General features: G+C 41.9%; 1 protein-coding gene across 2 annotated transcripts in view; it reads right to left on the bottom strand.

Moving 5' to 3' along the window:
• The window catches only part of ARHGEF7 (Rho guanine nucleotide exchange factor 7), a 115,998-nt gene that overhangs the window by 15,599 nt on the left and 78,663 nt on the right, over window positions 1-21,736 (bottom strand). Inside the window, exon 19 of one of the 2 annotated variants that reach the window (XM_056862184.1) lies at window positions 18,120-18,296. The exons of the other annotated variant lie outside the window; for it this stretch is intronic. Coding sequence (XP_056718162.1) covers window positions 18,120-18,296 — 177 coding nt within the window. The remainder of the gene's footprint in view (window positions 1-18,119; window positions 18,297-21,736) is intronic. 2 annotated transcript variants of the gene reach the window in all.

Here is a 21,736-nt window from a genome sequence, read left to right as displayed (position 1 = left end):
GCCTTCCATCCTTCCGAGGTCGGTGAAATGAGGACCCAGCTTGCTGGGGGTAAAGGGAAGATGACTGGGGAAGGCATTGGCAAACCACCCCGCAAACAAAGTCTACCTTGGAAACATTGGGATGTGACGTCACCCCATGGGTCAGGAATGACCTAGTGCTTGCACAGGGGACCTTTACCTTACCTTACAATTTAACAAGATTTTTAAAAGGCCAACAGCCACTGACCAGCGTAACAGAAAAGATACCAGCAATACGTATGATAGTAGTAAAGGATGAGTAATATTTTATGTACCTTTAGCAGCTTATTGGGAAAGGCAATCCTGTGGTAGCTTCTGATCACTCTCTCACACTCCCCCTAGGATGATTTTGCTGTCTGAGTATGCTACTGAATCCCATGCAGAATTAAATGAAAAGGGGCACTGAACATATTCAATGTTGTCAACATCTTTCCAAGGGTGTGGGGTGCTTTTTGTTTTGCTTTCTGCTCTTGTTAAGAGATTCTTTCCTGTTTTAGAATTTAAAAGCAGAGGCAATCCTGATGCGTGAGTCCTAACTCCTGGTTCTCTAACACTGATTTGCACACAAAGCATCCCACAAGCATCATAAGCCAGTATTCAAAGAGCAACTTGCAGATCAGGCAATGGATAAACCTCAGCCGAGGTCTCATCTTGGAAAAATGCAAAGACCTTTTCTGAAATCCACTTATTTATTTTATTTATTCATTTAAATTCATTTTATACCCTGCCCTGCCCCTGCCAAAGCCAGGTTCAGGGCGGCTCACAAAAATTCCACAAAAAATAGGTACAATAAAATCAACATCAATGAAAAACCTCAATTAAAATCAATTAGTTCCAGCCCCATAACACATCAATAAAAATAAAATCAGTGTGTGGTGCTCATTCTGGAATACAGAGCCACTGTTAAGGCCTGGGAGCAGCCAGCATCTTCACAACACCAGATTGAAAGTCAGTATCACATACAGGCAGGGGAAGATAGGGAGGCCAGCATAGATGGAAAATCGTGGCTGTCCTCAACCATAGGCCTGGTGGAACAACTCTGTTTTGCAGGCCCTGCAGAAAGATTTAAGATCCCGCAGGGCCCCTGGTCCACCAGGCAGGGGCTACTGAATAGGTTCCCCAAGGTTTGCCAGTGTTCAACATGGCAAACCTTCAAGGAAGGCAAGGCCCTCTTGCTTAAATCAACTTTCAGGAGATTCCGCTGATCGCTTCTGGTTTTTACTTTTACACTAACAACCCATTTATAGCTTTTGGCTTCTCTCTCTCTTAAATTAGCTGGATATTGTTGCTTTATCGTGCAAACTACTGGATTTGTAATTGCATTTTACTATTTTGTGTGAACTATACAAGAAAAAGTGAAATTAATAGATTTAAGAAGCCAAAGCAAACCAGAGGAGGTTGCTTTCCTTTGAACATTTTGAGACAACTATCCCTCTTACTTCTGTATGACATAAAGGATACTTCAGTATCCCAGTGCCAATGGCCAGGCAATCCAAGTTCTTTGTCCAGGAAAGCTGAATTATACAACAAGCAGAAATCAAACTGAGCAAATTTACATAATGTATCTTATCTACAACACTTTGCATATTTTTAAAATAGTTGTGCTTGTTATAGGATAGCCAAAGACACAGACACCCCACCCCCAACTAAGAAACAACTTATTTAGCCACCTTTCCGGCTTCTGAGATTTCAGCAGACATTGGGGGTTACCGCATTATATATTCCCAGCGATGAATTAAGAGTTTGAAACTGTTATTAAAAATACTGTTCGCACTTTGTGTGGCCCCTTTAGCTGTGAAGACATCTTCCAACCATTTTTTTAGCCGTGGCATCCAAAAACCCTTTTAAAGCGATGTTTTTTTATAACATTTTCAAACTCTTAATACATCGCTGGGAATACATAATGGGGTAACCCCCACTGTCTACATGCTTCCAAGCATTTTCCACTATGAAGACCAAAACGTTTCTCTAGCTTCAGTATAAACCGAGACAAGGGGAGGGCTAAATTCTGAACCCGCTACCACATTCCTGTGCCCCCATGGAAACATGACACATTTTGTTAAGCAGGTATTGGCAACTTTTTGGGAGACCCTAGAGGTACAACATAAAAGCAGCACATAGAAGGGAACACACACAGCTTCCTTGTTGTCTCTGATACAAGCCATCCCTTAAAGAGAATAACGCCAGGCGGACACATGAACACATGAAGCTGCCTTATACTGAATCAGACCATTGGTCCATCAAAGTCAGTATTGTCTACTCAGACTGGCAGCGTCTCTTCAGCGTCTCAGGCAGAGGTCTTTCACATCACCTACTTGCCTAGTCCCTTTAACTGGAGATGCTGGGGATTTAACCTGGGACCTTCTGCATGCCAAGCAGATGCTCTACCACTGAGTCACAGCCCCTCCCCAAATAACAGCTATGGAGAAGCCGATTACCCTTTCCACAACTCAACTTCCTTTCAGTCCAATTTTATTCAACGGTTATGTAAACCTGAAAATATACAGTACCAAACTCAACAAACAAGGTGTACCTTGTTAGCCTATTCAATATGTTCGCTATCACCCCCATACACACACCAACAGTCTGAAAGGCAACTCCTCTGCTAACAGAGAGGAGAAAAAATGCTTCTCTAGACATTCTGAAGACCACCTTTTACTTATCCTTGGACTATTTCGTAACATCTGCAAGGTGGTGAAGTACTTGATTAGCATTCATGGTGAAGAAAAAAAGCAGAAAAGAGAGAAATCCTGCTGAACCACTCTAAAACCTGGGTATGTGTAAAGTACCTGCAAGTTTCTGCAGGCTGCTGCCCTAATGGTGAGGAGCTGAAAGCTCAGGATGTTGAAGAGATGGAAGTTGGAGGGGGGAAATCAGCTGAGAGAGGGCAGAAAGCAGGGGAAAGACCGTTATCTTTATTGTCAGTTATCAGTTTTTTAAAAAATATATACTATACTGTGGCTTAGTATCCCATGAGATAAATGTTACATGCTTATGGATAATTGCTATTTATTTATTCAGGATATTTATATGCTGCCTCTCCAGATACCTTCTCAAGGCGGCTCATAAACTAATACAACAGAGTGTGCCACACATCTGGTATGAATGAGAGAGGCAAATCTGAAATTACTTAGACAGAAATGCTACGGAATATGGCTTTCAGTTTTAAACGGATTAATCCTTCCAGTTATCATGGGTGACAGGAAGGAAAATGACAGCCACCACCCAAAGAATTCCATATTGCTTTGAGCTGTTAAGGAACGCAATATAAAATATCTTAAAGAAACAAACAAGATATTGTCAACTATGAATCAATCAGCGGGCAACAGAAAGGCAATGTGCTACATGTGCCACAGAGTTAACAGAAAGCATTATGCTCAGGGGAGCTGAGGAAAGTGGAATGTAATATGTTGAAAGTTCTGATATTTTCCCGACTGCATTTTACAACAGCTGGTCAAACAAATGTCAAGAAAATGGAAAAGCTACAACAAATTGATATACTCAACACAGAACAGAACTGGCATTTGCTGGACTACAGTGCAAATTGCGATGGAACAGCTGGAACAACTTGTAATGGCAATCATCGTTTTTACAGAATTGCAAACAAACAATTTGCAAGACCTGAGCAAGGCTGTCAAAGACAGGACATTTTGGAGGACACTGATTCATAGGGTCGCCACGAGTCGGAAGCGACTTGACGCCATGAGTCGGAAGCGACGTAACACACACATACGAACATGCCTCTCCTTATATGTACACATGAAGTTCACACAGTGCATTTTAAGATCTTCGAAACCACGGGTAAACCATTTTATACGGACAATGGTGGTTTATACATGGGAACAGGCTTATGTTGTTTCCCTGTTGCCGGTGCAGCTGCTGATACAGTGCAGTGTTATAACAGTAAGTGTGGAATATGCCTTTCCCTCTATCTCTGCAATGGAAGACTTAAAGGTAAAGGTCCCCTGTGCAAGCACCGGGTCATTCCTGACCCATGGGGTGACGTCACATGCCGACGTTTACGAGGCAGACTTTGTTTACGGGGTGGTTTGCCAGTGCCTTCCCCAGTCATCTTCCCTTTACCTCCAGCAAGCTGGGTACTCATTTGACCGACCTCGGAAGGATGGAAGGATGAGTCAACCTTGAACCAGCTACCTGAAACTGACTTCTGTTGGGATCAAACTCAGGTCATGAGCAGAGCTTAGACTGCAGTACTGCAGCTTACCACTCTGCGCCACAGGGCTCCAAACACGAGAATCAGGAGTTCACAGATCCTGTTATCTTCATCATTGTAATAGTATAACAATATTGAAAATGACGACAAAAAGCCCCCATAATAGGATTGCCAACCGCCAGGTACTAGCTGGAGATCTCCCGCTATTACAACTGATCTCCAGCCAATAGAGATCAGTTCCCCTGGAGAAAATGGCCACTTTGGCAATTGGACTCTATGGCACTGAAGTTCCTCCCCTCCCCAAATCATGCCCTCCCCAGGCTCCACCCCACAGTCTTCCCGCAGGTGGCGAAGAGGGACCTGGCAACAAGACCCCGTGATGGGCGGAGGGAACAGCCGCTGCAGGGAAACACTGCTGTGAGGAAACAGGGAAAAAAACTACTTCCCAACTGCATTGAACCCTGGGGAAGATAGCCCATGTAGAAACCTGAACTGATAGGGCCCTAGTCATGTTTTAAGAGCTTCTTTGTGTAGAGCACACTAGAAGTGCTTACCAGCTCACTGTCTACAGCATAAATCTTTTGGATCAAAAAAAATTAAGTACGCATTGGTGTGCTTACACAGGAGTCTCAGACACAGGACCACACCAGAGAACTTTTTCCTGTGGTGAAGCCATGGGAACAGTGGGCTTTATTATCTTGAAAAAGTGTAAAAAAAAATTGGGCTTTCTTTACTAGCATATTTCATACAGGAAAATACACTTCATTATTAACAATTATGTATAAAGCCCAAGGAGCCCCGTGGCACAGAGTGGTAAGCTGCATTACTGCAGTCCAAGCTCTGCTCACGACCTGAGTTTGATCTCAAAGGAAGTCGGTTTCAGGTAGCCGGCTCAAGGTTGACTCAGCCTTCCATCCTTCCGAGGTTGGTAAAATGAGTACCCAGATTGCTGGGGGTAAAGGGAAGATGACTGGGGAAGGCACTGGCAAACGACCCCGCAAAACAAGTCTGCCTAGTAAACGTCGGGATGTGACGTCACCCCATGGGTCAGGAATGACCTGGTGCTTGCACAGGGGACCCTTACCTTTTACATTTATAAAGCCCAAGACAACTTTTAGGAACAATCACATGGCATTAGGGCTGGCCACAGAAGAGAAGTCAAGTTGGATCAAGCTGCTACCACTTTGGCCCACAGGGCCTCTTGTGCCAGAAGGGGAGGATGAGGCAATTTTACCCGATTCCCCCTTTTTCAGGCTCCCCACACCCTGTAGAATTTTTCTCATGAGGCTCCAACAACTAACATCAGTTTTTTTTAGAGGTCTCAAGGGTCTTTGGGGTTGGGGAAGGAAATATCTGTGTCCACGAGTACCCTTGCATTCTTCTTTCATAGGACTCCCAAAAAATGTTCATTGCTGGTCTCCTCCTCAATGTTACATTTCCCATATCATTTCATCTTATTTCAATTTCTGCTGTCCAAGAGGTTGAATTCAGATGTTGGTTTTTTTTTTTACAAGAGGTTGAATTCAGATGTTGTTTTTTTACTCTGGCAATCAAGTGGTCTTTTCTTTTACAGTAACCAAAGATATTTTATTTCTTAGCTATGTGCTTCCATAATTTTCAAATGGAAGGCCAGCTTCAGGTGGTGTTTCTGTGCTTATTACTGAATTGATTAGTCATTGTTGTAGCTGAGGCTTACACTACATAAAGAATGGAAACAGTACACACTGTACTGTGTGCAGTGCTGGAGGCCTCACTTCAAAAAAGATGTGATCAAAATGGAGCGGGTGCAGAAGACAGTGACGAGGATGATCAAAGGCCTGGAGACCAATCCCTGCGAGGAAAGGCTGAGGGACTTGGGAATATTCAGTGTGGAGAAAAGGAGGTTGGAGGGCGGACATGATGCCTCTCTTTAAGTATTTGAAAGGCTGTCACTTAAGAGGAGAGCAGGGAGCAGTTCCTATAGGGAGGATAGGACTTGTAATAACAGGTGGAAAGGTACTGGCTAGATATTGTGTGTGTGTGTGTGTGTGTGTGTCGCAGCAGACTTATGGCAACCCCTTTTGGGGTTTTCATGGCAAGAGACTAGCAGAGGTGGTTTGCCAGTGCCTTCCTCTGCACAGCAACCCTGGTATTCCTTGGTGGTCTCCCATCCAAATACTAACCAGGGCTGACCCTGCTTAGCTTCTGAGATCTGACGAGATCAGGCTAGCCTGGGATATTAGGGGGAAATTTTTACATAGTAGTTCAGCAGTGGAATTGGCTGCCTAGGGAGGTAATGAGGCCCCTCACTGGCAGTCTTCAAGCAGCGGCAGGATGAATACTTGTCAGGGATGGTTTAGGCTGATCCTGCATTAAGCAGGGGGTTGGACTAGATGGCCTGTATGGCCCCTTTCAACTCTGATTCTATAATTCTATGTGATTGATGACTCTTTTTATTCGCTACTATGACTTTCTTGAAGGTTCCTCTGCTTTCAAGAGAGGACAGATGACTAGACTTGGCCTTCAAATTTCACTACTTCAGCCACAACCTCTTGTACATGACTGTGACCAAAACTAAATGTATGAACCCTGATGTGAAACCTGCATGTAATCTAGGCTATCAGCCATGAAGGTGGACACTGGCTATCTTGCCCCTCTCTCAAGAGTCCATCTTGTAGATGGATTAATGCTGGTGTGACTGAAAGCTGCATTCTAAGGAGTTGTTCCGGTCATAGAGCACCATGAGTGACAGGGAGTTCCAAGGATGATGGTGGAAAAAACAAAGTTGCACTCACCTGTAACTGTTGTTCATCGAGTGTCTTCTATGCAGGCACGCATGGGACTGCACAGGCGCAGGCCAGCTGCAGGAAGTTTTTACAAGCTTCTTTCAGCTTCAGCACTTTAGGAGCGCTCCCCCCTCCCCTCTGTCCGTGCCAAGGGCAGGTCCTCCCTTCCCGCCCATTCAGCCATGTGACAGAAGCGAGGCGAGTGCTTCTCCCTCAGTTTTCCAATTGCCGTTGTGGGGCAAAACTCGTGAACCTAGTGGTAAATCAGGTCAGCCCACAGCAGGGAAGGAGGGAGGGATGCGTGCTCGCACAGAAGACACTTGATGAACAAGTTACAAGTGCAACTTTAGTGGACACTCTTGTCCCGCTGCCACGTAAGCTGTTTGGATGGCCAACGTTACCCATCAAGAGATAGACTGTGCAGAAGCAGCTCTACCCTTCTTTTCTCCCTTGAAGCATATGAAGAGGCTCTTGTCTCTCCTAAACAGCTTTGTTCTATCTAAATAAAATAGAAAGCTTGGAGGCCACCTTTTTAGCCCCAACTGATACCTCCTGTTGCAGGTTTGATGGGGCAAGAAGCATGTACCAAGAAGGTACCAGGTGTTCTGGTGTTCCTTGGGTTTGTCTACAGCCTTCAGAAACTTGTCCCACAGGGAAGCCTTCAAACGGGAAGCCCTCTCATGTCGGGCTTTTGGGGTGAAGGACTTACAGGCCAAGCAGTCATCTGGAATGTGTCCTTCCCCATGGCAGAAGAGGGACTGTTCATGGTCGTCGTTTTGTGCCATCTTTGTGCCACACTATGAACATTTCTTGAACAGAGCCATCCTCGATAAATGCAGAGGAAAAACGCTGGTGGGAAATGGTGACTATCATACTAGTCACAAAGCACATTATCTTTCCAGCAAGAAGAGAACTAAGGGAGGAGCGCTTGCTCTGTCTCTGATGCAAGGCCATCTGGGTGGGAAGGCAGGACCCGCCCTTGGCATGGACGGAGGAAAGGGGGGGGAGTGCTCCTACAGTGCTGAAGCTGAAAGAAGCTTGTACAAAGTTCCCGCAGCTGGCCTGCGCAGTCTAATGCAGGACTGCACTGAAGACACGAAGATGAACTGACAGTTGAGGGCTGACAGCTGGAGGGTAAGAGTTATCAAAGAGAGTTTTGGAGACAGCTGAGTGAGCCGTAAGCTGTCTGTAAAGGATTTGCCTTGGGAGTGAGAGGAGCACACATTGGTTTTAGGATAAACCAGGATCTGTAACCATTATAAAGGGAAATAACTCTACTGTAGAGAGGGTGTTCCCAAAGTGTTTTATAGCTCTAAGGAAAAGAGTGATCCCAGGCTGTTTCAAGAAGTAAACTGGGGAAGTGTGCACACATTCCTTACTCCGCCTAATCAAGAATCATTGTTTGAAGAAGCTTATGCGCATGACACAGAGCAGCGACTGCTAAGAGAAATCAACCTCAGTAGATAATAAACGAATGAACACTTGTATGAGAACCACCTCAGGTACATTTTGAGTTACAAAACATCTCTTGTATATTTCCATAAGAAGTTCTGCATCCTTGTTTTCCTGGTACAAGTCAAATTCCATTTTGTGACACTTTATTAACCTGACCTATACCACCCCCTAAGAGGAGACAAATAAAACCTTTTTCCGTTTTGCTTCAAACAGCCTCTTGTGTCCCAAATATTTCCAACATTTCTATAGAAATGCAAAGATATCCTCCAGAATTAGTGACTTTTATAAAGAAAGATGATCTTTGGCGGATTCCCCAACCATTGTACGTGTGAGACATGAAACCAAACAAGACAGTCATAAGTCTCAGAAATGAGAGTGACCATTTGTGAAGCAAAATTTATATATTTTGTTTTTTAAAAATAAAAAGGCGTTCCGTCATACTGGATGGTGTAAGTACTTTCTCTAACAGCTTTCTGTCCCACTAGGTAACTGTTGTGTCCAAAATGAATGCAGTAAGAGACACGCTTATGGCAAGAATTTGAGGTTCCTGTACTTTACATAAGACAAATTCTTCTTATCATTAGCATTCGCTTCCATTCTGGAGAACCACTGGGCCTAACAAGGTGTGAGGCCATACTAAGAGTACTTGGAACAGGTCCAGTTTTTTGTTCTAGAAATACATTTTGGGGGAAGAGATGAAAAAAAAAAAGCTTTTCTGCCGTCAGACGAGCTCACTCGCCAAAAATACCACATTCAAGTCAGTCTGGTAGGTGGGTGGCTACTTCAGAGGCTCCCCACCACCAGAAATTAATTACTTTGAGCTCATTCCTGAGCCCTGCAGCAGCCGGGGACAGTGTGGCCGTGGCGCCTCTAAGGAGGTTTCGTAGCCACCGCAGGATAAAAAAGGGGCACTTTTTAAATTTTAAAAGGGGGGGAAAGCCCCATAGAAAAAAGTGATGCTGCGCCAGCAAAAACCTGGCGCAGCACTGCTGAGGTGTAAGGGGGCATTCCCAGCCTGAAAGGGGCTAGGAGGCTGCCTAGGCTGCCTACCAGCAGCCACACACCCCCGAACGCCCTGGGAACACCTTCCAGGATGCTGGCGCGAACACTTGCATTGGCAGGACGCTGGCGGGAGGCCGAGCCAGCGTCCTGGGGGGCCAGCGCAAGTGGCATTATGCTGGCGTTTGTGCCAGTTTGCACGGTGCAAATGGCACGGATGCCAGCGTAGGGGGCTGGTCGCCTTCTAAGCCCATTTGGCCCTCTGGATCAGGAATGGGCTGTTAGCCTATTTAGGTTTGAATGATTCAGGATAATTACTACTGTTCACCCCCCCCCCAAATTTTAGGATTCTGCCAGAAAGAATCTTCTGGATAAAGTTAAGGGATGATGTGCCTCTCTACCTGAAAGGTGTTCTTATTTGAAGAAGATACCTCTGATTCAAGGGGGAAGAGGGTGATCTATGTTAGAATGCTGTTTTCTAGAGGACTGGGACTCCCTCAAGGCACATCTGGAGGTGAGCAGCTAAAGCTGCCCTTGAGTACTTGGGCAGAAAACTCCCCTACACACTAGGCACCATTGCTGGGGATAAAGATCAACTCTGCCTCTGTGGAGGCCTGGGGGTTCTAGTCTTATCATACAGAAAGGCTGTCAAAAAGCCCATTGCTCATATCTGGTGCTGCATTTTAGTGTCCTATTTTGGCAGCCTGGAACACTCCTAAAACAGCCACCATACGGAGTAGCATTTTAAGAAATCTATGGTTCTAAGATAATGCTCTTTTCTTACTTGGACCTGGTAGCATGGAGATAAAATCCCTTTCTGTAACTAGCAGAGAGCTTCCTAGTCTGAGGCTCAGCACGTTTGCCGGCAAGTGTGCGGTGACTCCTTTCATAACCTGACCATTTATACTCAAGGAGAGAATGAAAAGAGAGAGGGCAGAAAGTGATCTTTCTAATCTGACAGGCACAGCCTTGCCCTGTTCACTTGGAGCAAGCAGGGATGGAAATGGCTTGTCCTCCCACCAAAAGGACCGATGGAAATTTTAACAGCCCTGCCTACAGCAAGTGAAAGAAGAGCTTACTCCAGGATAACCTTTCTCCATTAAAGAAGAGCTATAAACAACATGGAGATATTTTAATCATAAATAATAATCATAATCATCATAAATGACTATGCAAATGAGTAAAATGAGTTGAGCGCCATTATCAGTTAGAGGACTGCTAAAGAATTATCTATTCAGTTTAACACATGAGCAATAAAATAGTTTCCTTTCCTTTCCTTTATCCCTTAGAAGCTCCTTGATCCATTGATCTTGAGCAGCATATATCTAATGTTTGAGGGATATAAGGACTGAAACAAATCTTGCCACTGACAATATAGCCTTGGGATCCCTATCGCTTAGTAGAAAAGGCATTATGTCAGACACAGAGGCATTAGATTTGTATGTTAAAAGGGGGGAGATATAATGTGATCGAAGTTCCTCGTAAAAGTGGCACTCCAAGAGGGCATGAGCTAATGAATCGATAGAGCCAGAAGAGCAAGGACAGGTCCTGTCTGGATATGGTATATTCAAAATTCTGCCCTGCATAACCATAGAGGGGTTAGCATTCAGTCTAGCTAAACAGAAGGCTCTAGAAAGACGAGGAATTGTCAAATAATAAGTATAAGCAGGCAAACCACGTGGTGGTATTCCAAAGAACTGGGATGAACAAATGCGGCAAGCACAAAAAATCAAGCTCTTTAATGCGCTTTTTAATTTTGGTGAAAGCTTCAGTTTTCCCAAGATCTAATAACATATCCTGCAAGAAGCCCAACAACGACAGTTTCTCATCTAAGGTATTTTGCCATGAGGATTTAAAAGGTTCGTGCTTCAGAGAAGCTAGGAGCCCCTCAGTGCTAAAGCGCAGCTTAAGTTGTAGCTTAACGGAGGCCAACCATGCCCTAGCTTCGAGTGACATAATAAAATAGTTTCAGAGAATAGCCATGTTGGCCTGCAGTAGAACAGCTAGACTCAAGACCAGGAGCACCCCAGAAACCAACAAGATTTTCGGGGTACGAGCTTTCGAGAGTCAAAGCTCCCTCCCATACCCCCAAAATTTTGTTGGTCTCTAAGGTGCTACTGAACTCGAATCTAACATAACGTATAAAACATTTTAAACCACAAAGTATTCTAAATAAAGTTATGTTCAACAATACAAAACCTACAATAGCTTAAATCAGTTTTTCAAAAACACACCAACAATGTATAAGCTAACATCTATTCCCTTGTCACAGCAAACTACATAACTCAAGGGTTATTTGCAGTTATCAAATTACACACCTTATACAGACTCCCCATATAGTCTTTTCAAAGAAATGCTTCTGGGTTGCCGACCAAAGATTACACATTTTAACTCAGCAGAATGCCTACATTCGTTCTTTTATATTGGCAGGCTGAAAGTACATTTACTACCAAAGCTACTGTCAAGTATATACTTAACGTTGCATTTTTTTCCCTGAAAGCAACCAAAAGATCACAGCAGTAAAAACTGTGAGAAGATCTAACGCTGCCGTTTATTTTGGATTATGACCAGTTTCAGTAAGGAACATCCAAATAGTTTTTATTTGCGTTTCTATGAAGATGAAGAAAGTCAATTAAATTTGGCAGCGCTGAAGATGTGTTCAGGAAACTTATTTAAAAAAACAATATTGTAAAACCTGCATTTTAATAGCAGAACATCTACAAGCGCTAACTTCGCAAAGCATCGTGAGTGAAACTTAAGAGACCAGTGTTATTTGCTGAAAGATTGATCTTGTCAAAACAACTATTGTAAGTGGAATCCACTGTATTCTTAGTAGTAATTTTCTTCTTTCCTCCTAACTATTTGTGTCAGTGACGGGTCAGTATTCAACTTGGTTTTATTTTATGGCTATGGATAACTATTACCATTTTAAAAATTCCCCACTTCTCCAGGTAATTCTATAGTCTGAGTATTCAACATCTGTTTTATTAGCACAACACTGATCTCTCTGCATTTCACCATTCTTTGCGGCGTGAACTGTTACATACAATTTAACCGTTCTTGAGGTTTGAACTGTTGATTCATATCCAATTTCCATATGTGGAATTGGATATGAAAAACTGACATAGTTAAACAGACATACCAGAGACCATTTTAAACCATATTCTTTATAAGAATGAATTGTTTCCCTAAACTATATGCATTGTATATGCACTGTATGCACAAATTAGCTCAATATAGGGTTTCAAATTACATATGCATTGCAATAATAAGGTCTGTTAAGTAGGTTCACCACCTGATCTTAAGTATGTATACTTAAAATCTCAGCCTCTCAAGTACACAAAAAATCACAGCTTCAGAAAATATGAAATTTCAATATTAAAAAATGCAAGCTGCTTTCAGATGGGAACAAAATTCAGAAGCCATCAAGCCTGTATTCTTCTTCCTCATACAGCTTGTAGACTGAAAACTTGCCAGTTTCTAAAAAACCACAATTTGTTGTATGGTTCTGTGATTATAATTTACAAAGCAAGTCTCCAACCCACAGATTAACCTAGGTTTGGAATGATTATTTGCCAAGGAAGAAAAATTGTGCAATTGTTATTTCATACAACTGGGACATCACAATGAATCACAAATCTGAGCACTTCCCAAGATTGTCATCCAGACACGTAATTCATAATTTGTATGGTCATCTGAAATATAGCCACATTCACAGCTTTGAAAATTAAGGCACACCTGAAATAACATACTCCAAGAAAAGGGTACACTCTTTTCCCCTTCCAGGTTACAATAAAGAACATCACTCAAAATACAAGAAATACTTACTTTAGAAAGAGATCTGTCCACCATTACCTAACTAAACGAGAATTTTGGTAGAAGAAAACAACCACACCTGTGTCACGACTTGCTAATACATCAGTAAAAGAGATAAATACCATCAGTATATATTTTGTATACCAGCTCAAGTGCTTGTTTACGCTATTTAACTCACACAATGAAAATTTTAGCAACATTATTAACAACCATCATTTTAAAACTCAGATACCGAAGTGAAAATTCTACCAATATTAAGAGTCAGTTTATATTAAGATATACTCAAATCCTTCAACTTCTCAGGGGACATGAGATGTACATGCAAGTTCCCTCACTCACCTGAGATGTCACTGTGCATATGGATCTCCTTCTTCTGTTAATACTAGTGGATCAGCTTGTGTGAAATAATTCTAAGGCTACATATTTATTTTAAAATATACCCAGAACACACCTGAAATGGCTTCTATATCAAGATTAAGCCCATTTTCTCCTAGATAAGCATGCCTTCTGCCAAATGGAGCAACAGCATGTAAGAGCACATGCTACCTCCTTAAACAGAATCCCAATAATTCGTGCTTGATCCAGCAAGTACCAGCTGCATACTCTACCAATACATAAAATGGGGTCTATATTTGAAGTTGTAACAGACACATCTGATGAAGATTTGCATCTCCATCTGGAGTCACTAGCTGTACACAGTGTATGAGTTAAGCAGGTCCAGAGTCAAGTTCTCCAAAACAACAAATATCTGAAAATATACTCTCTCAGAAAGTGAGGAATATAAAGTAGTATCTGTGTGAAGTCAGGTCTCTGGGCACAAGTTGATTATATTATGGTACATTCGGGACAAAAATTAACTTCTTTACTGATGCATTCTACTTGACCACAGCAAGGTATTTTTTTAAAAAAAGAAATGAAATTATGAGGTACAGCACCCCTTTCATGGTACAATAATTTAATATTAAACTCACAGGATAGTAAATGCAAAATTTATTTCAACTGTACATAACAGATACCTTTAAAAAAACAGTTGTTATATGCCACCACAGACAATAAAATGCAAACTGTACAATACAATACACATTCAGATATACATCTATATTCTGTTTTTAAAAGTCAGTAACTTACGAAAAGATGGCTTCTCCTGTTCACAAATGAAATGCACAATATATAGATTTTTTTCCATTTTTTATGTAATTGTATATACATATTATTGTGTTTTGGCAAGATTATTCAAAACACCCAATTAAGACAGCTTAATGTCAACTCATCATAAATACTAATTGAATGCCAATACCATTTAAGCCATGTGGCTCACACCTACATTCTAATTCAAATTCTGTACGCCTTCATTATAATACTAACTGTACACACTTAACTTACAGAATTGCATAACATAAGGTACCATTAATTGAATATAATTTGAGTTCCACAAAAATAAAAAACACTGAAACTTTGGGGCTGAGTACCACCATTTTAACACTGGATTTAAAAAAAAAAAGCTTGTTGCATTAATACTTCTGATCCATTCATGACAAACCAGCTGTCTGCAGTGCAGACACTGGCAATGACTTTTAACTGTAAGGTTACAATGAAGAAAGTAATGGGTTGGATCCTGGTAGCCAATCAGTGGAAGGCACTGATAGTCACAGATGTTTCCCATGTTCCCCTCCCCCCAGTAGTCCTTTCCAATCCCCGGAAAGTTTATTCCCAGGGTTGTGGTAGCTGATCTACCACACAGTAGATCTATCAGGGTGGGAGGCTAAAGTGAGAAGCATGTACTGCCCTTCCGCCTCTTGGGTCCCTGGACCTCCACTTTCAGGGCAATTTCACCCCCCTTTTTCTCTCCCCACTGCAGCCTGGTGAACCATGTGGCTGTCAGACCATGCAGTTCACATGATCCCAGGAGTAAACTTTCCTGGAGCTGGAAAGCACAGGTGGGGGGCGGGGAATGCAGGACAGATATGCGATCCTTGCGTCCACGGATCTTGGGATCCAGCCCCATAACAGACCATCATTCTGATGATGGTCTAATAGCTATTGCAATAAACAAGGGTGGTAAGTGGTCAAAGCTGGAATATTCTGATCGGGTTAACAAGCATCATTCCGAGTAGGAAAGTAAAGTTCTGGGGCAGACGTAGAATTTCAAAAGGTGTAATACATCAAAAAGCAATATAAATCTATTAAAAAATAAATAGTCTCCCCCCGCCTTTTATTTATTTTTTTGTAAACCAGAAAAGTACTGCTTAATCATTGGGACAATTATCTATGTCTTCACTGTCATCAATGTTTTTAAAAAGGGCATACTGAACTTTAAAAATATGAAAATTAAAAGGCTGATAGCTACACTACGAGCACACAAACACTGCATGTCTCTTCTTCTCAAGGCTGAACTGGCTATTATTTTTTATTTTCTATTTATTTGGACAACAAGCCCCAGAAAGCTTCCTGGTTTGAGCTGCAAAACGGCCAGGGGACAGAATTGTTTTTCCTTTGGCTTTTCTCCCCCCTGCTCAGAATGTTCCATCTCAGCTTTCTGACTTGCTCAGGATGAGATATAGGCACTTGTACCTTTCCCCCCACCACTGATTTAAAAAACAACAACAGCAACACCTAAGCAGGGAAGCATTTTGAAAAGAAAATCTAGTCCACCTGCATTTAGCAGCCTGTCTCCTCCCGTTTCTCGGCTAAAATTTGGTGGCTTCCATAGTTGGGAGACAACTGCTTGCATCTCCTGTGTAATGTATGCTTTGGCCCTTAGCACTCTTTTTAAAAAAAAATACCGTATCCTGTGAGCCACAACCACATCCTAGTGCCATCTCAAGGCCATACTCATTCTCCCTCAGACTAGAGTGGGGAACCGAGCCTGGCCCTACCAAAACAGCAGCCACCAGAACCAAACATCGGGTGCTGGGGTTTGGTGCTTCCCAGCTCACCTGGAGTGGAATGAGTGGCCAGTTGTGGCCGTCTCAGAACCCTCTCTTTAAAAGTTGGTTTAGCCCAACAACTTGAAGTTTCAATATCAAGCCATTAATCAGCGTCAGAACAGTACTAATAGCAGGTTTTCCATATCCTGCAAGCAATTATCCTCTTTCTGGATCAGGTTGCTGGTTAATACCAGGTTCAGCAAACAGATGAATCTGGCCTTCAAGCTCTTTGGCTTCCTGCATAAGAACGCTCTTTCATCATGTACTTCAACTTAGTAAATGTTCATTTACGACTTACTTTAAGTAAAATAAAACGCTAGTAATTTTGTGCTGAGTATCTTAATATGTCTGTTCCAGTACTCTTGCTTAGATCAGTAGGTCACCAATACTATATTCCACGATTAAGCAGCTAGCACTGCAATCAACCTGTGGACGTGGACTATCATCTGAGGAACTGTAAACATTTATTATCAAGGTGTTAGAAAGCAGTAGTGCTTGATTTAATTTGTTTGAACTGGAGTGTTAGAACACTGAATACAGCACAGTTTTATTATCTCAGGAAAAGATATATTGCCTTCTAGTTCTTAAAAAAAAAATAGACTAAACTCCTAGTCATTTTTTCCTCCACATCAGAGCTACCTGCAAAATCATCAGACCCTGTTTTATAAGAACTGAACACAAAAAGTATCCCATTTCCTATTCAAGAAAACTGGTAATCCGATGTATCAAAAGCTGCTGGAACAAAAGCAACAGGGATCTATGAAATAAATCAGTTACATTATACATTGCAGATGTAACCCGAAACATAAAGAGGCATCTCTAATTCTACCATTATGGGTTGAAAGAGGGGGGGGGGAACCCAAATAGGAACATAAGACTTTGGTACTTTCAAAAACTGGACATCCCCTGCCCCTGAGTAGCTCTCTGTGCTGTGGCCCACATGGTGCAGACTCTCAGAAACCTACAGAAATATAACAAGAAACCATAGATCCCTTTCTATGCAGTTGGGGGAGACATCCTAGATTCTACCTGGAGAAAAGCCGCAACAAAAAAAGGGATCTATTATTTCTGTTTATAAGTTTATAGGGCACTGAGCACCTGCAACTTGTGGGCCACAGCCCAGAGAGCCGCTTAAATACATAGAAGCGTTTTTGCACATGCCCAGGGTATGGTTTAACTTACACCGAGCAGGAAACTACGTATTTATGCTGCAAATTGCTTTTGAAACTCCCCCCCCCCGCTTCCTGTGCATCTAGGGGATAGGAGGATCTGCTGTTCAGGATACACAAGTCTGACTTCCCTTCTGGAGGAGCAGAGCTGATTACAACTCTCTGGATTGCAGCCGATTTCTTCTACACAAAATGGCAAAATCTTACGTTGCCAGTAGTTATTTTAGAACAATGTTCTGCAATGAAGAACTTCCCAGTTTTAAAAAAAGGCATTTGCTCAACCATCTGAAGTATATAATAAGGTCAGCTGACAGCAACACCAACCAAACCTGCTCCTTATTTAAAAACAAACTTACAATTGGCCAAGATAGTTTGTGATTTCTTGTAATTTCTTTCTTTTTACTTTTTGCTAAGCCTAAACACTGTAAGGCTAAATTATTCCCATACGCATGGCACGTGTGCTTCACAAAATACGAGGACATGCTATAAAAATGTCGGACTATGGTGGGAAAGAAAGAATAGCTAAAACAATACTTTTAAAAACCCCAGACCATTCAAACCTACATAGCAATGCTGTCCGTTTTTATATTAAATATATCCTGTAAGTTTAGCCCACCGGGTATGACTGAAGTATCCAGAAATTTCTTCCAAAGGTGATTAAAATATCACATTAAAGAGACAAGGAAACTGCAAGAAAACATCTAAGAAAAGCAGGCTGTGATACAACAAGCATTTGTTAAGAAAAGCTCAGAAGTGCATTAGTTCTGGTGAGAGATATACGAGCAACAGCTCTTACGAGATGTAGACCCCATTCTGTAACTATGGGCTGTCCATATACTGTCATAGTCAGAGTCTTCAGAGAGGTCGGAAGGCTCCAAACGAGAAAGGCTACTGCGACGACCCAAGGAGTCTAGACTTGATTGGTCATCATCAGCCAAGACGTGATTATGCATCAGGTCAGTGCCTTGCCATGCTAAGGATGTATGGGTGAAATGAAATGATAGATGTAGACAGGCAGAGGTGGGATGAGGAGAACATACAGGATAAGCCACAACCAAAACACATGAAACAAAAGCAAAAGGTGACGGGAAGAAAAGGAAAAGAGAAAATATTGTTAAAAAGGCACCAACGTTTGTTATCCCCATTTTGGCTGGGTTTTATATAAAAATTATACTTTTTGCATGTACATTTTTTCATTAAAAAACATAGACACAATAAGATTTTTTTTTTTTTAGAAAAACTCTGTTTAGAGTGTGCCTCTGTTTACATGCGTGCTTTTAAACAGGATCAATTACTTTTGTTAAAAGGGAGATTTTGAAAACAGGTGGTAGAAATTACATTCATAACAAATCAAATAGCAGCTTTTTTTAAAAAAAAAGGGGGAAACCTTGAAAAGATTTGTGTAGCTGTGTTGCTCTGCATTTCCAGAAAAGGTGTCTTCTAGAATGTGCTACTGAGTCAAAACATTTCAAATGGAATCAAGTTGTAATTTGTAAAAAAAAAAAAAAAAAAAAGTATTCTAGATCTACTGGACTGGGAGAGATTTCCTCAGCAGGTCTACTCAGAATCCTTGGAATTACACCCAAGAAGGTGTTCATAGGATGGCACTGTTCAGCTGTCTCTTACGTAAGACTATCTTTTATTCATTCTAAATCACCTTTAAAGGAAACAATAATTCTGGCATTGTATTTCTGGAGTGTTACTAGAATGACTCCCCAGGTCTACATAGTAAAAGGCCCTGGATAGATCAGTAAGAGCCAGCACTCGACTGCCCTATCCTAACATTTCTCTTGGGAGGGAAAGATCGGTGAGGAAGAACGGTGGGGGCTCGCCTTAGTCCTCCTTTAGTTTGGGGAAAAGGGAACCCTGAAAATGGCCAGAGGTCAGAGAAAATCACCAAAGCAACTATGAACGTACTGTGCAAGCAGATAACATACTAACTGGGCCCTATCCGGTAAAAAGGTAAACCATGTGGGAGTACCAATAGGTCATTAAGGCCTAATTCATATGTTCAATCTGTGGCCTTTTAACCCCCTGAAAACAATCGTATGAAGACAGCCCCATATGGATATTAGACTGAATGAGCCACCTTAACCGTGCCATCACAAACCCCTTGAGAAAGAAGGCTGAAAGACAGTTTTGGTTAGAACCACATGGGATTACAAAAAGTTCTGCAACATGGAGGTCTCTCCATGCAATTATGTTTTCAATTATTCACCCTTCCAAAGATGGCATGTGAGAACTGAGCCAAAATTCTGAGCTCACAATGGATTCCCCGTTGATTTCCATGGAAGGAACCAAGTTGTGTGTGCACTGTGCTCCCCATTGAGAAAAATGAACATAGACCATTTCACCTTGACATCAAAAGCAAAGAAATGCACTAGATTTAACGGAGCTGGGGTGCATCCACTTGCTTCTCCAGTTCTTTCAACACTACTTCAGGGCCTTTTCACATGATCAGTTAATGGGACACTCCAACAGAATTGTAGACTTTGGGCAATATCCCTCACAATCCTTACTCAACCAAGGCATCACAACATCTTGATCACATCTAATATAGGAGGGAAGACAGTCTTGCTGAATGAAAGGTTGCATTAGCTATACTGTCTTTATCACCTCCCATCCTAATATAGCCAGATGTGCATTCCATGTAGTAGGCAGCACATCCCTTAGAGGGAGGGCTTTCTAGATGTCTCCAATTTAAGTAGCAAATATAACTCAATAAATACTCCCAATGTTGGAGATGAAAAGCAAGGGGAGTGTCACACACATACACAGTCAGCTCAGATGCAACGTTCTCAACAACCCAAACCACAAGTAGTGATAAGGAATATGCTGCAGGCTCAACATGTTCCCTCCTTACTATCCCCTTCCTCTAGCACTCAACTTTCAATCCCTCCCTTCTTCTTTTACAAATACCGGTCTGACATTACATGTCAAGAAAGAAAAGGAGAGAATCCAAATGTGTGAGTAGAAGGGGAGCACATTATGCCTAAGATTGCATATGAACCAAGCCACAATCTAAAGATTTTTAAAAAATAAATAAACTAAAGAAGAAGAAGAGTTGGTTTTTATATGCCAACTTTCTCTACCACTTAAGGGAGAATCAAACCGGCTTACAATCACCTTTCCTTCCCCTCCCCACAACAGACACCCTTGTGAGATAGGTGAGGCTGAGAGCCCTAAAACAGCTGTGATTAGCCCAAGGTCACCCAGCTGGCTTCATGTGTAGGGGTGGGGAAACCAACCCGGGTCACCAGATAAGTGTCCACCGTCATGTGGAGGAGTGGGGAATCAAACCCGGTTCTCCAGATTAGAGTCCACCACTCCGAACCACCGCTCTTAACCACTACACCACTGCATCCACTGTTTCTCAGGATGAAAGTAGCATCAAGGAGAGGGAAATGTGTTCAACTCTCATCATATCAAAACCCAATATCCAAAGATTATCATGAAAGCAGCGAATGAACTATACATACGAAGAATGGCATTCCCCCCCACACACACACACACAAATACAACACATTTCAGTGCTGAGAAAAATGCAATATTCCCTCTTCAAGAGTAGCAAATCACTGAAGGAAGACATTTCGAGAGTACATAACAAAGGAGAAGCAAATAGACACCTGCTGCACGACAAACTGATCATGCGAAAAGGCCCTGAAAGCAGCGGACAGCACACAAAGTTGCAGACGAGACTTAACAAGAAGAAAACAAACAGCTGCTTTCATTTCCCAGCAAACCTTGTCACAAAAGTGTACTTTCCATTTGGAAACTCCTGTCCTACTTCTGACAACTGAATTCCAGCCCAATTCCAACCCAGAGTCCCCTACCGTCATGCCGAATTTGCCTTTCTGCAAGCAGCAGCTCCAAAACAACAAATGGAAGGTGCTACTAGCAGAATTGCCAGATCTGCATGGGAGGGACAGGGACAGGAGCAGAGAACTGAGGACAGCCTGCAGACAAAGAAACTGCATCACATGAAAGGGTACTATTATATGGACTCTTGGGCCACTGGGCAACATTTCCCTGTTTGATATAAAACATAAAATATTATATGTACATAGGTCTTATTTCCATAGCAAAAGGCCCAAGCCAATTTCTTTTGCCCATTATTGTTTTTAAAATTTACATGTGCATAGATGGAAAAAAATTATATATAATTTTAACAATATCAGCAGTCTGAAAAAAGAAGCCGTGCATCTAAATGCAATTATCTTTGTTTTCATTGCACATAAATGCAAACAAAAGCTGTCGTTCTTTAATGTAAGCAATGAAATTTATTGCACTATGTATATTTACAAAATATACATAGAAAGGGGGGAAGGCAAAAAAAGCAAAAAAACATTTTACACCAGTTGTGTTTCTGTAAGCACACACATTTACATTTATTTTAAAAAGTTTCAAAACACA

This window comes from Euleptes europaea, chromosome 16 (genome assembly GCF_029931775.1).
Source record: "Euleptes europaea isolate rEulEur1 chromosome 16, rEulEur1.hap1, whole genome shotgun sequence".
Taxonomy (NCBI): Eukaryota; Metazoa; Chordata; class Lepidosauria; order Squamata; family Sphaerodactylidae; genus Euleptes; species Euleptes europaea.
Note: the sequence above shows the minus strand (reverse complement) of the source record. Positions and strands in the feature narration are given on the sequence as shown.